This window comes from Melospiza melodia, chromosome 5 (genome assembly GCF_035770615.1).
Source record: "Melospiza melodia melodia isolate bMelMel2 chromosome 5, bMelMel2.pri, whole genome shotgun sequence".
Taxonomy (NCBI): Eukaryota; Metazoa; Chordata; class Aves; order Passeriformes; family Passerellidae; genus Melospiza; species Melospiza melodia.
This window is the reverse complement of record NC_086198.1, coordinates 74,514,915-74,527,758: the sequence shown is the minus strand read 5'-3', so window position 1 is coordinate 74,527,758 and position 12,844 is coordinate 74,514,915. Positions and strand designations below refer to the sequence as shown.

At 39.3% G+C, this 12,844-nt stretch overlaps 1 protein-coding gene across 3 annotated transcripts in view; it reads left to right on the top strand.

Annotated features, from left to right (window-relative positions):
• Positions 1–8,553, top strand: part of C5H4orf19 (chromosome 5 C4orf19 homolog) — a 40,020-nt gene extending 31,467 nt beyond the window's left edge. For 2 of the 3 annotated variants that reach the window (XM_063157441.1, XM_063157442.1), the window contains 2 exons: positions 5,418–5,465; positions 6,557–8,553. In XM_063157441.1, coding sequence (XP_063013511.1) covers positions 5,434–5,465; positions 6,557–7,499 — 975 coding nt within the window. In that variant the 5' untranslated portion in view covers positions 5,418–5,433 and the 3' untranslated portion in view covers positions 7,500–8,553. Of the gene's footprint in view, positions 1–4,809; positions 5,466–6,556 lie in introns of those variants that run through there. The other variant, XM_063157440.1, reaches the window with a different exon arrangement.
• Positions 8,554–12,844: the final 4,291 nt, after the last annotated feature.

Genomic DNA, 12,844 nt, shown 5'->3' with positions numbered 1-12,844 from the left:
CTGGTTGTTCAGATCATTCTGGGCCCAGGATAGTTTGGGTTCTCCTACTCCCCAAGCCTGCACCTGTTCTGAGCCCCTCTGGTCTCAAAACAGGTCAGGAAAAAGCCCCAGGATTTGAAGGGGTCTCTGTATTTTATGTAAGACAGTTCTTACACATTATATTCATCCAACAGTACTGATTAGCCTGCACAGTGTGTAGCTAAGTTATGCTCCTCATATTTTTTCCTTTACATGGTTTTTCCTGTTATTTTCTCTCCCCCTCTAGCACAGGCTGGTAATTTTTTCTACTGTATGTTTACTAGTTTTCTAAATTTCTAAATATAGTTCCTCTCAACTCTACCACTCCTCCTACAGTTTTTCTGTGCCTCTTTTATATTGCCTGTCATCCAGATCAATTATTCCTCTGGCTCCACACCTCAGTAACACAGAGGCTCACAGAATGGATTGGGTTCAAAGGGAGTTTAAAGGTCATCTCATCCACCTGCCCTGCAGTGAGCATGGACATTGCACTTCCTTCCTCCTGCCTGGGCACATCTGAGCCTCTGTCAGACCCAGCACATGCTGGGAACAGTCTCTGAAATCTTCTGGGAGATGTGAATGCCTGCTTAGCACAGAAGGCAAACTGTGAGAAGCTTGTTAAGTGCTAGAGCTCTCTAAAGCTATTCCCACCCCACATTCTCTGTATTTCCTCTGCACATATTTCTATGCAAACACTTTCTCTTGCCACACTTGTTTCTGTGCATATGACTCCTAGAATTTGGCATCTATGTTAGCAAAGAAATACCAACAAAGACAATTGTGTTTGCATCTCTAGTGAGGCAGACAGACTTTATTTTGATGAACAAGGATTTCTGTCCGTGGCAAAGAGACTGGAACCTCAGGGCAGTATCCTCAGAATGGATGGGTTTTACTGAGGAGTGCAAAACACAACAAACTGATGGGGAAGACACTGGCAAGCTCAAGTCTGAAAGATGCCTCTACCAGAAAAGTCATCAGAAGGAGGTGCCTTGGGTCCCTGGGAGATGCATCACTCAGGCTCAGCCCAGATAATACCCATGTAGGAAAAATCTCCTTACTTGCTAAGGTCATCCACAGTAGGATAGGATGGAGGAGAGTTAAAGGCAAGCAATAGAAGCATCAGGGGCTGTGGGATGAAAACTCCAAACAAACTAAAACAAACTGGATTAAAAATAATGGTCCAAAAATCAGTTTATCGGTTGAGATCTACTAGAGCAGCTATGTTAATATTGTCTCCCTCAGCTTTCTGCCTCTGCTCCTGGAGGTGTCTAAAAGGAATTTAAAAATAAAAATCAAGACAGAAGACAAAATTCACCATGAACAAAAGTAAGACTGACCTTTTTCTGTTTCCACGTAAACTTCCAAAAAATATTGAGAAAGGTGCCAAACCATTTTTATGACTCAAAAATATTTCTTCTTCCCTTTTCATGACATTATCTCTTGTTTGCCTTTTATTTACTCATAACACAGCCACAGTTTAAATAGACAATATGAGTTATGTAATAACTTAGAGTCAGATACCTTGTGTTTCTCAAATCTAATAAAGAAAAGCAGACTTCTCTTAAAGCACACTGTGGCTTGAAACACAAGGCTGTGGGTTTGGAGTCAGACATTATTCTTGTATCTTCACCAAGGTCTCACACGTGAAAGAGAGTTCCTACCTCATTCTCTTCGCTGGCACCACCATAAGTGTTTTTAACCACCTTCCCTTTTTCAGCAATTGTTTTACTGATGGGATACATGTCCTGCTCTCCTCAAACTAAACTCCTCCTTCCATTGTTCAAATTTTTTCCAACTTTTTTTTAAGAAGTTGCTCTTCTATATCATATTGCTTTAAAGGATCAAAGTCAGTCATTCATAACATCAGGTCTTCCTTGTCTCTCTGTGAACACCTCTTTAATACACTGCAAGCACATTATATCTAGACTATCTTTTGACATGGTCAGCTAAAGGTCTGCTGGGGTGGCTGGGGTATACACACAAAACTGAGCCTCTTCCATCTCTTTCACTGAAGAAAAGAATAATAACTTTAATGAAACAAGCATTGATATTGAATATGCAAACCACAAGGCTATTCCACACTATCACACTGCAAGAATCTGATTATTTTGTAGAACCTGGTACAAGCTCATCCAGAGTGACACACTTCAGGAGATCCAGCAGCTATTAAAAGCCGAAAAATTCAAGTTCAAAATTTGAGAGAGTAAGAAAATTAATTCTAGGCCTCCTTCATTTCTTTTCCCTCAACAGCTCCATCTTATTCCTGCAAATGCTCCAAGTGGTCCAGTCTTCACCTAAAAAAACTTCTAAAAAATCTCTACTTAATATTTTTGCAGAGCTTTAATGTCAGGTGATCTATTAGTGTTCAGGATTAAGCAACTGCATAATAACTAATGACAGACATTTACAGGCCTTCAGAAATTTCATAGTCAAGACAGAATAATATCCAGGATTAATGGCAGTTTGATCTCAATTCTGAGAATGTGAATGTTAAAGCCAAGGATTTTACTGCCACTTTAGACAGGCAGCCTTTTTCCAGAGGGAAAATAGCCCCCAAAGTGTTCTACAACACAGCATCTCCCATCATGTCATGTTTTTCTGAAATTATCTCATCAATTTAGCAGCACAGCATATCTGACAGAACAAACATTTGATAAGGATGCAATGTTTCTAAATTCAGTTAACATCCATCAGTTAACATCATCCATTGTACAAGTTGCAAACGCTCTTTTGTTTCAAGCCTGTAGCAATTGCTTGACTCAAACTGCTCCAGACAGCAGCTTATTAGTATTATTTATCCATTAGCACAACTATGAACAGCACACAAGTCTTTAGAGCTCGGTATCTAAAACAAGATAAGTAGGATTAAAGCATGATTTTTCATGCTATAAAAGCAATTTGCTCCCCAGAATTATTTTCCAGCTTGACTTGAAAGATTATCATAAATGGAAGGAAAGGGCAAGGGAAAAAAAAAAGCCAGTGTTCAGACAGTGACATTGTAAAACTATATTCCTATTTCAGGGATGTGAAATAATTCATAAGATAATACAATGTACACTGCTTTCCATATGTAATAGTTTATTCATGCCACAGGACAGATCCCATTGTAACTAATCAGTGGAAAAGCATAATGCAGCAGCTGCAGAGAAAATTCCAACAGCAGCTGTAATTAAAAAAATAAAAACCAAACAAAACAAACACACACCAAAAAACAGGAAAGTGCTTTCTGTGAAAACTTCAATAGTAATTTCAATTTATAATTGCCTTCTATGATGATCACAAACATCTTTACAACAAAATAAAGGCCAGTAATTAGGACTTGCCAATGCTTAAAACCTATAAGCAGTATTTTTTGCTTTAAAAACAAAAAAATTTGTGAATAAAATCCCTGAGTAGGAAATCTGTCTGATAAATCTCTAAGCAGAAGCACCCTGACTTGAAATGCCCACTCTCAGCTAGAAGCAATATCTGTTGTTGGAGCTGGTCTACGTACAAATCAGAACTGGGCTCACCAAACCTATAAACTTGAAAGTCAAGCCAAAGGCTGTGTGGGCATTTCAGAGGGCAATCCTCTTCAGACAAAAGACCCTGTATCAGAATTCCTGCTGTGATGCTGCTGAGGTACGTGGGGTGAGAATGCACAGTACATGGTCTGCAGAGATGGGGAAAGGAGTCTGCAATTCAGGGAGAGAAGCAGCTGGCTTGAAAGCCATTCCAACAAGCACTCAGCTACATCAAGTGGCTACTCCTGATAGAAATTTCTGCTTCAGAACAGTTCATGTGTACACAAAGGCAAAAAGCATAGGTATGAGCAGCTATACCCTAGGACAAACCCAGCTGCTGCATGACTGTAGGCCATCAGAGGCTCTAAGAAGGAGACATCTGACATCAGGTATTTAGTTCAGTGCTAACACCAGAAGTACTCAGATTTTAGAGGGGAACTGTTTGGATTTACATTTCTGCTAGCATAATTGCCAGTTCAAGCCATGCCTGAGAAGAATAAATCAATACTACTTTCCTTGGATGTTTTGTAAATAAATTACTCCAGAAAATACCCTGACCTTGCTTCATCAATTTCTGTTTTATGGGAAGTGAGCCACTGTCCTTAGGCATTGGCAAAAGTATGTGAGTTTGTAGAGAATCTCAAGAGAACAAGAAAGAGCCTGAATAACAATGGACAAAACATATTAAACAACCTGCCCTGACTTATTACCTTGAAACAAGATAGCCACCATCCATAAAGAATATTGGGTGTTTTAGGGGTTTTGGATGTTCAGATCTGGGACATCAGTTTAGGTTCAGAACAGCAATGTTCTCAAGGGTCCATTTCTTCTCATAATAGAAGACTTTGGCATAAGAACCATATAATAGATGGTTCTTAGCATCTCACTGGGTCAAGCAATAGTGTAGCAAAACACAGTCTGCTAGTTCTAGTGAAATTCTGAAATTTTACTGTAGTAAAATGGAGGTGAAACCTACTGCTTATAACAAAATGCCCATTCCAGGAATTTGTCTGTGCCTCACTAAGGGAAAGTTCCACAAAAACGTCACCTCAGTGCTCAGTGGATGTCACAGGGTCAAGTGAATGGAAACAAGAAGATATTAGGAAAGAATAAATTTGCTTCTTTCAGGTTCCAAACACCTTGAGAACTCTGCATTTGTAGCTCCCACACTTAATTTTAATAAGATGTTAAAATGCAAAAAGACTCAGAACACCACAAGGACAGTTCATAGGCACAAAACAATGTCAGTATGAGTAATATTTAAATAGATGAGCACTGAAGGAACAGTACAGGACCTCTCCTATGGTGACAATAGGACATGATGGTCACTACTTCTTCTAATACAAGAACTACAAGGCTCCAAGTACTACAAGTAAAGAACAGGTTCAAATCAAACAAAAGCAGGCAATTTCTCACACAGGCAAGGCTGGTCTGTGAAATTGCTGAGTAAAGGATGTGGTAGATGCTAGCCAGTTTACTGTTTCAAAAAACAGCTGGGCAATTTCATGGCAGAGAACTTGACCAACAGGTGTCAAGTGGAAATAAAATAGAAAAAAAAGCCCAATTAAACAACAAACCAACAACTCACATCCCATACACTGACTTGCAATTCTCCCAATCATAAAATTGCTTAGGAAACTACTCTGAGAGTACATCACTAAGAATTGTTAAATTCCTCCCCAGATTTTTCCCCAATTAAAGACCATTGCCAATGCACAACAACAACCTACGAAGACCTTGAACAGTGCTCCATCCATTATTGTGTAGACATCTCTTTTTTTAGCTAATAAACCCTTCTAAACACGAGCATCATTTTCAAAGCAGTTGCTCACATTTTAATTTCATAATGCTTCACTCACTCTGTCTCTCCCTTGCCCTCCCTTTCTCTCTTTTCAGGTTAAGGAAAATCCAGATGGGGTGCAGGTGCTGCAAAATGATACAAAGGTACAATAGAACAAGAGTGTCTTAGACTGAATAAAAGAAAAGCATTAAACCGTGTCTCTGTGCTCCCCCACACCTGTTGCTTTAATTAACCACTGTAAAAGGTTACAGTTTTCTCAAAGTTTACAGCATCTTTAGGTATAGGCATGCAGATTTCCTATGAAAGTCCTTTTCATTTACTGTAATTAAGGTCCACTTCTATAATACCTATCCCACAAAAGGAATTGTGTTGCATTGAAAACTCTTATTTAGTAAAGTTTTTTCTAATTTAAGTAGCATGGGCTTCCCCCAATTCAGGAGGAGCAAGGAGCACACATTAGATCAGATCCTCCCTTCTCCCAAGCAATGGAAATGAACAGCAGTTCCTGGCTTCCATCATAGCTGTTAAATGTTGTTAGCTGGGGAAGAATTCCCATATTAAAAGTCTCCCTAGAGAGGAGGACTAGCTAGTTTTACAAAGAGCACATTTCAGCCCCACTGGAGGGTCACTGCTGCCCCTTGGCCACATCTGTAGAAGAGGTAAGGAATGGGGAGAAAACAGTACTATGAGAGAAAAAAGAAAGATAAAGAAAAGAGAGAGGCCCTGGGAGAGGCTAGTCAAGGAAAATATAGAGCAAGAGGATGAAAATTAATCAGGAGTGGGGAAAAAAAAGGACAAAAGACTTGAAAGAAGAACACCAGGAAAAAAATGAAGATATTTTAGCAACTGTATGAGGACATATTCATTTAAAATCCAGGTTATGACTACTCATTGGCTAATCAGCTCCCCAGAGAAAATAAAAAATAAGGCTGGAAACAAGTAATGAGTAGCACACAGTTCTCCAACATCCTCCTTATGCTCCTGGTGAATCTCAGTACAGGGGTTAGCTATGATCAGTCCCAGGAGAGAGCAGCCAACAGCACATTCAGCATTTCCATTTGGTTTAACTCATTCTCAGGACCCAAGGTAAAGTTCAGTGACACTCCTTCCTCAGGACTTTCAGCCCAAAAAGGAAGTTTAATCTTTTTTACTAATTATATTGATTAACATCATAAGTAATATTTCTTTACAAATTATTTCTTACAAATTTCTTTACAAATTTTTCTTACTCCAGCTATATCTTTGATCCAGAAGAGGTACAATCATCTGGATGCATTCATGAAGTAAACAGCTATAAACACAATGAACAAGGCAGCAATAAAGCAAAATTCAAAGAAAACAGTGAAAATGAAGAACCCAAAAATGAACTCCAGCAGGATGAGATAAACAAAACAGAAAATAAAAATCCAGTAAACAGCACAACAGAAACTCTCAGGAATCACAGAGGCAATGATTCTCAGGAGGATGGCCTTGTGAAGTGTGCTGCAAAGCTTGATGTTGCAGTCAATGGTGGCAACTCCTGTGCTCAGCACTCCATGCTCAACCCCAACACAAGCCCAGTGAAAGAATCCAGTGAAAAGGGAACCTCCAGCCAGTCAGAGGCTTCTCCAGCCAGCAACAGAGACTTTCACACCGAGTCAAATAGGTCTGGACAAGAGCTTGACCTAGAGAGAGGCAGTCAGAGTAAGGCAGCCAGCAACGTGCCTAACAGTATTCCAGACTCCCAGTCTGCAGGAGAAAGCATCTTACGCAAAGGAAACTCAACACTGGAAACAGTAAACAATACCATAAAACTGCCAGACATTGATTATCCTCAAAATGGGAATCAAACTGGGAACTGTGTTGAAAAAGACAGCTTTTCAGTCAATTGCATACATTCAGACCAAAACACTGGTACTTCAGCAATACGGGACCAGGACCTTCATGCAATCCCACCCTGGCCTGTGAAAGAGAGCAGTATTGAACCTTTTAGAACAGACTCTGCAAGTTTGAGTGAGAGCCTTGCTGCTGGTATCACTCCAGTGGCTGCTACCAAAGTCCCACAGGCACCCACGCACACCAACAATAAAGAGGCCAATGGAGGAATTGAGGAGGAAGATGCAGAAGTTGCAGCAGCTCTGGCTGCTCTGGAAGCTGCAACAGCAGGAGAAGATGTGGAAGATGATGATGAGTACTAGATGGTTTCTTTCTAACACAGTGGGTAAGATCCAGATGTTATTTCTGGATCAATATGAACAGATATACAGCACACAGAGCTGTTTTGAACAGCTAATATAAAAGGAGGTGGGACTAAACCTGGGTCCCTTCAGCTGCTTTATACAGCCTTTTAATTTCTACTGCCTGAGGTACAGAAGAGCTCCCTTGACTAATGGTAATACTCTTCTCAATGGGCCAAAACAGGAGGGCAAACATCATTTTGTCCACACAGAATATTCAGTTGTACACTCACCTCATCTGCACTCATGCAAGTGTTTCCTTTCTTTCCTCATGAGGGTCTGTGCACAATGCATGTTCCAGGTAAACTCCCATTATTTAAAATAGCATTATTGAAGCCATGGAGTAAGAAACCACATATTTTCATCATTAGCAGAAAAAAACTACATAAATTAGCCAAAGTTCTATGATCTACTGAAACATGAAACAGGGAAGGCAGCTTGGACTAAACTTTACTGTGGCTATGTTTCCATTATGGATTAAGCCTAAATCTGTGCACGAGCACCTGGCACTGGAATGATAACATCATTTTTCCCCACACACCTCTCCCTTGACTGTGTTTGATACCCCAAGTGTTGCTGCTTCAGTTCCTTAAAACAACAGAAGCCCAGCCAAATCCAAGAGAGTGGGTAATTTCTGTTGGTTTAATGTGCTAAAGTAGCTCATGTAAGAACTTCACACCCACTGTCAGAGAGGCCAGAGAGATCAAAATTCACTCCCTACCAGTTTGGACAGATTAAAACTATTGTAAAATGACAGCCTGAAATCTCTGAACTCCACTAAGTTTTCCAGGTGCATGTCACCTGTCTTACCAATACAATTTTCAAACAGATTGTGTCTCAAACATCCCCAGCAAGATGTGTTTTGTTTATATGAAAACAGCAGGAGCCAATGTGGACTCCTCAGCTCTGCTGAAGTCCCTAAATTTACATCAGGAAAGGGACCAAGCTTCCAAGCTGGATTAAGCATAAAATCAGAAAACAGTTGCATTCTTGGATGGCTGCATTTCTAATGGGAGGGGAAAAAAAGGAGATAGAGACCAATTTGGTGCTGCCAATTCAGCAAAAGTATGGTTGAAGTAGAACATGCTTAACATTTTATACTGAAATTTTGTGGTTTCAAAGTTTTTGTTATAAACTCCTAATAAATTTTTTAACCATATGAAAAATAATCTGGTGGGTTTTGTACTTTATGCATTTTCTGAATATAACTTACATTTAAGAAGTTCAATAAGATATAGCCCTCATTAGATACACGAAAAGCACCAACAGTGTATTTGCCTACAGTATATGCTGATTTTGATTTCTCAAAACATTAATGAGTAGGGTGGGTACCTAGGAGCACTTATGGTACCCAGGAGTACCTAGAAGGAAATAAAACAACCCAAAGTCTCAGCTGCTAGAGAACTATATCCAGCCACAGGCAAGTGTCACAACATTTTATCTGTAAAATAAAAAGCTTTATATGGTTTTAAAGTATTGTAGCACTGTTGACTTCTCTACCACTTTCCTATTTTAATAGGCCCTTCTAAGCCTTCTCCTAAGTGCATACAAGTTTTACAGATCCATTTGTCTTTCTAAGACAATGACAATTCTGAGAGTGGGTGGAAGTGCCGGCACATTGCCAATACCGAGTTATGCTCAGTGTCACCAGTCCCGCTGTCCCTGCCCGCCAGCCCAGGGCTCCCCCTGCCCTGCCTGGGGCCCAGGAGCCCATTCACCCCCGGGGTCAGACCTGCCAGCCCAGCCCTGGGCCCTGCCCCCTGTGCTGGGGCTCTCCTGGTGCTGTTGGCTGCCCCACGCTCTGGCTGGGGCAGCAGGACAGACTCTGGTGTGGGATCCAGCCTGCTATCCCCAGGGAACCCCTACTGCTCCCCACATCCCAGCCCCAGGGAGCCAGCAGCCCCTTGCTGCACCATGATACAAACCATGAAAAACAATTCAAGCAAAAAGGACATTAAAGAAAGAAATGCCACAAACACCCCAGAAAACTTACCTGATTTTTTTCAATATCCACTCATTTCAATTTTTCTGAGCTCCAGCTCAAACTTCAAGTGCAAATCACAGCAAGTTTCTCACCTTGCTCCCCAAGCATTAAAACAAATTAGAGGAGAGCCCAGATGCAGCCCAGACAACCCAAACCAATCAACTCTTCCATGGGCGCCTGCAGCCACGGGCCACCCTCTGCACGAGAGCAGCTGAGCCACAGACAGTGCGTGTCTTGCAGCCCAAGGTCTCATTGTCACAAATACAAGAGGCAAAACCCAGCATAAAGCAAGTCTATTCACTGCATTGGAAATAACTGGTCAGGGTTCTCTCACAGAATAAAAAAAAAAAAAGAAAAGTCAGGCATCAAACTTACATCATATGGAAAGCTTCCATAAAATAAACCTGTGAGGTAACACCAATATTCAGACTTTTTTTATCTGCTAAGTTAAAAGTCCCAGTGCAGTTTTTAAATTAAAAAAAAAAAAATTGTATGCATTTTATATTTACATATGTGTTGATAGACTTTCAATCCTACCATGACACCATTGAATGTTAGGAATTCTTATTTTTCAGATTACAGTACAATTTTCACAATAAATGTGAAAGAATCACTTATGTAAGAAATAACTTTTAAATGCCACACAATTTCCTCCCAAAAATTGGATTTTAAATAATTATGCGAGAACCAGATATTACTCAGTCCATCAGATGTTGATTCAAATAAACACAAACAACACTGCCAGCTTGAAGAATCCATTTTGCTCAGGGAATTGTGAGAGAAAAAAAATCAGTAACTTGAGAAAGCAGAAAATCACAGAGAAAAAATGCTACTGGACGCAAGAGTAAACTATTTTAAGACTTCTGTCAAAAATTACATATTTTTTTAAGACACCCAGACACTGTAACTTCAGCTACAAATCAACTGTGTTTCCTACATTCAGAGGGGTCAGTTATGAAGTATCATTTAAGTCTTTCAGTTCTCCTTTGATTAAAAAAAATAATAATACGGATGATGGTTGGCCAATATCTAATCATTATTAGTGTTTCTGCACTCGATGTAATCCTTTATAGGTAAGTGTGAAGACATAGGTAGCAATAAAAAACAGGTAACAGGATGGGAAACCATTATAAGAGTTGGTATTTCTATGAAAGCTTTTGCATCTTGGAAGCTCCTGGTTTATTTGTTATTCTTCAAAGTCAGTAACAACTTAAAGGGAATTTGCAGTCTTTCAAAAGCAAAGAGACATTGAGGAAGACTAAGTTTAGCACCTTCACATTTGGCAGTAGGTTTGGATTATTAAAAAAATCAGGTTATTGGATTATTTAAAAAAAAGGATTATTAAAAAAATTAGATCACTGCAGAGATTTCACATACAACTACAGGAGTGGAAAACAGCCCAGTCCACCCTCAAGGAAGTTATTTCCTAGAGAAAATGCAGCAAGAGTAAACTTCCTGCAAGCAAACTTGACACTGCAGAATTCTTCAACTCAGCAAACAAAGTTCTAACAATTAAGCAGGAACCTGGAAATAGAAAAATACGAAATAGATAAATTCCACAAAGATGTGTTGTCATCTTATTGCAAAAGTTCCAACACCTTCTTGGTGATTTCTCATGGCCAGCTCCTCCTCCTCCTCCTCTCCTCCCCCCCACCACCACCACCACCACCACCACCACCACCACCACCACCTTCCCAGCCCAGCCAACAAACTGCAATTTTCTCCTCACCCAGCCAACCACTTGTCTTCTTATTGGACACAGCTGTGGCCTGTTAAGGGCAGGCCTGTTCCTAATCTTTGGTGATTGGTACAGCTGCAGCTCCTCAGGTGTGAGACCACCTTCTGCACGATCTTTATTTTCTTACATTCTATCCCCTCCCAAAGATGGAGGTGTTTCCTCCCCTTTTAAAGAACAAAGGTAATTGTTTGGGCAACTGTTGCTATGGAGATTTCCCATTAAAAATTGAAATTCAGAAACAGAAAATCTTATTTGCCTAAAAGATATTTCAGATTTGATTGTTTCTGTAAAATATCACTTTAACCATCATTTGAAGGGTGAAACAAGAAACCCTGAGTTGGGAATAAAATTTTAAAACTTAATCTTGACTTTATGTTGTATTTGTAGTTTCAATTTCCTAAATGTGATTTAGTTTTCCAAAAGATTAATTCTTACCAATGTATCTCATTTTGCGAAATGAGAATACAATATCTCAACATTTACTAAGGTCTCTGTACATGGTATTCCACCTATTTATTCAAATGCTTATATTATACGTTTTAATTACATTGAAACAATGATCTTAACAGATTATTTCTCTGGAATTTTGGTATCTTTCCCTGCATGTAGATGAAAATTGGAATCCACTAAATTGTACAAGAGCATCACTTCAAAATCAAATGTATTAAAACTTCTTTAACACACTGAATATACAAAGAAGTTAAATTATGAAAGTCATTCTACATTAAAAGCTATTTTTAAACAATTCTGTTAATAAGACTTTCTTTCCAGACATTTTGTTCTACAGTTTAGAACAGAGATAGGGCAAAATGTTTAACAGTAATTGTTAGAAGCAGATTAAAATTTTTTCATTGATCTTTTCAACATAAAATGCCCTTGGCAGAGACTTTTTTCCTTACCATCATTAAATCAAAACAGAAACTCCCCAGCTTATTCCCTTGGCCAAGCTCTTCAAATTTCATACATGCACTGCTAAAGACATTAGTCTTAGGACTCTCTTCTCCATTACCAATCTTACTTGGCATCTCCAGGAGGTTTGTTTTTAAGTTTTCCTTCATCTTGAACCTTCACAATCCTAAACTTCAGCTCAGACAATCTTTGAACCAAACTCATTGAGTAAACAGAAAGCAGGAAACTCTGCCTGCCCCTAAAAGGTACGACTGCTGACCACTTCTGCAAATTCTGTCCCATCTCCTTTGGGACTTTTTCCATTTCAAACTATGAACTGTTGAAGGTTTTGAAGAATCTAAATGTGCATCTTGGACTCTGTAATACAAATTGAATTAGATTATAGCAAATTAATGTCTTAACATAAGCAGCAATAACTTTTTAAATGTTTTCTGTTAAATGCTTAGTCCAATTTCACAACAGAATTTATTACATGTAGCTACTCCCCCACTCCCTACCTATTTCTCCTTTAGTCAGAGAAAATAAATAGTCCCTTGTACAACTTAGTTTGGAAAACAGGATTCTCTCAAAGAAGCAGGAAAAACATCACCTCTCTTGATTTTGTTTCTAATTCTGTTGTTGAAATACACATCCTAAGCAGTTACCTCACAATGACTGTGATCAAAGCTATCAAGG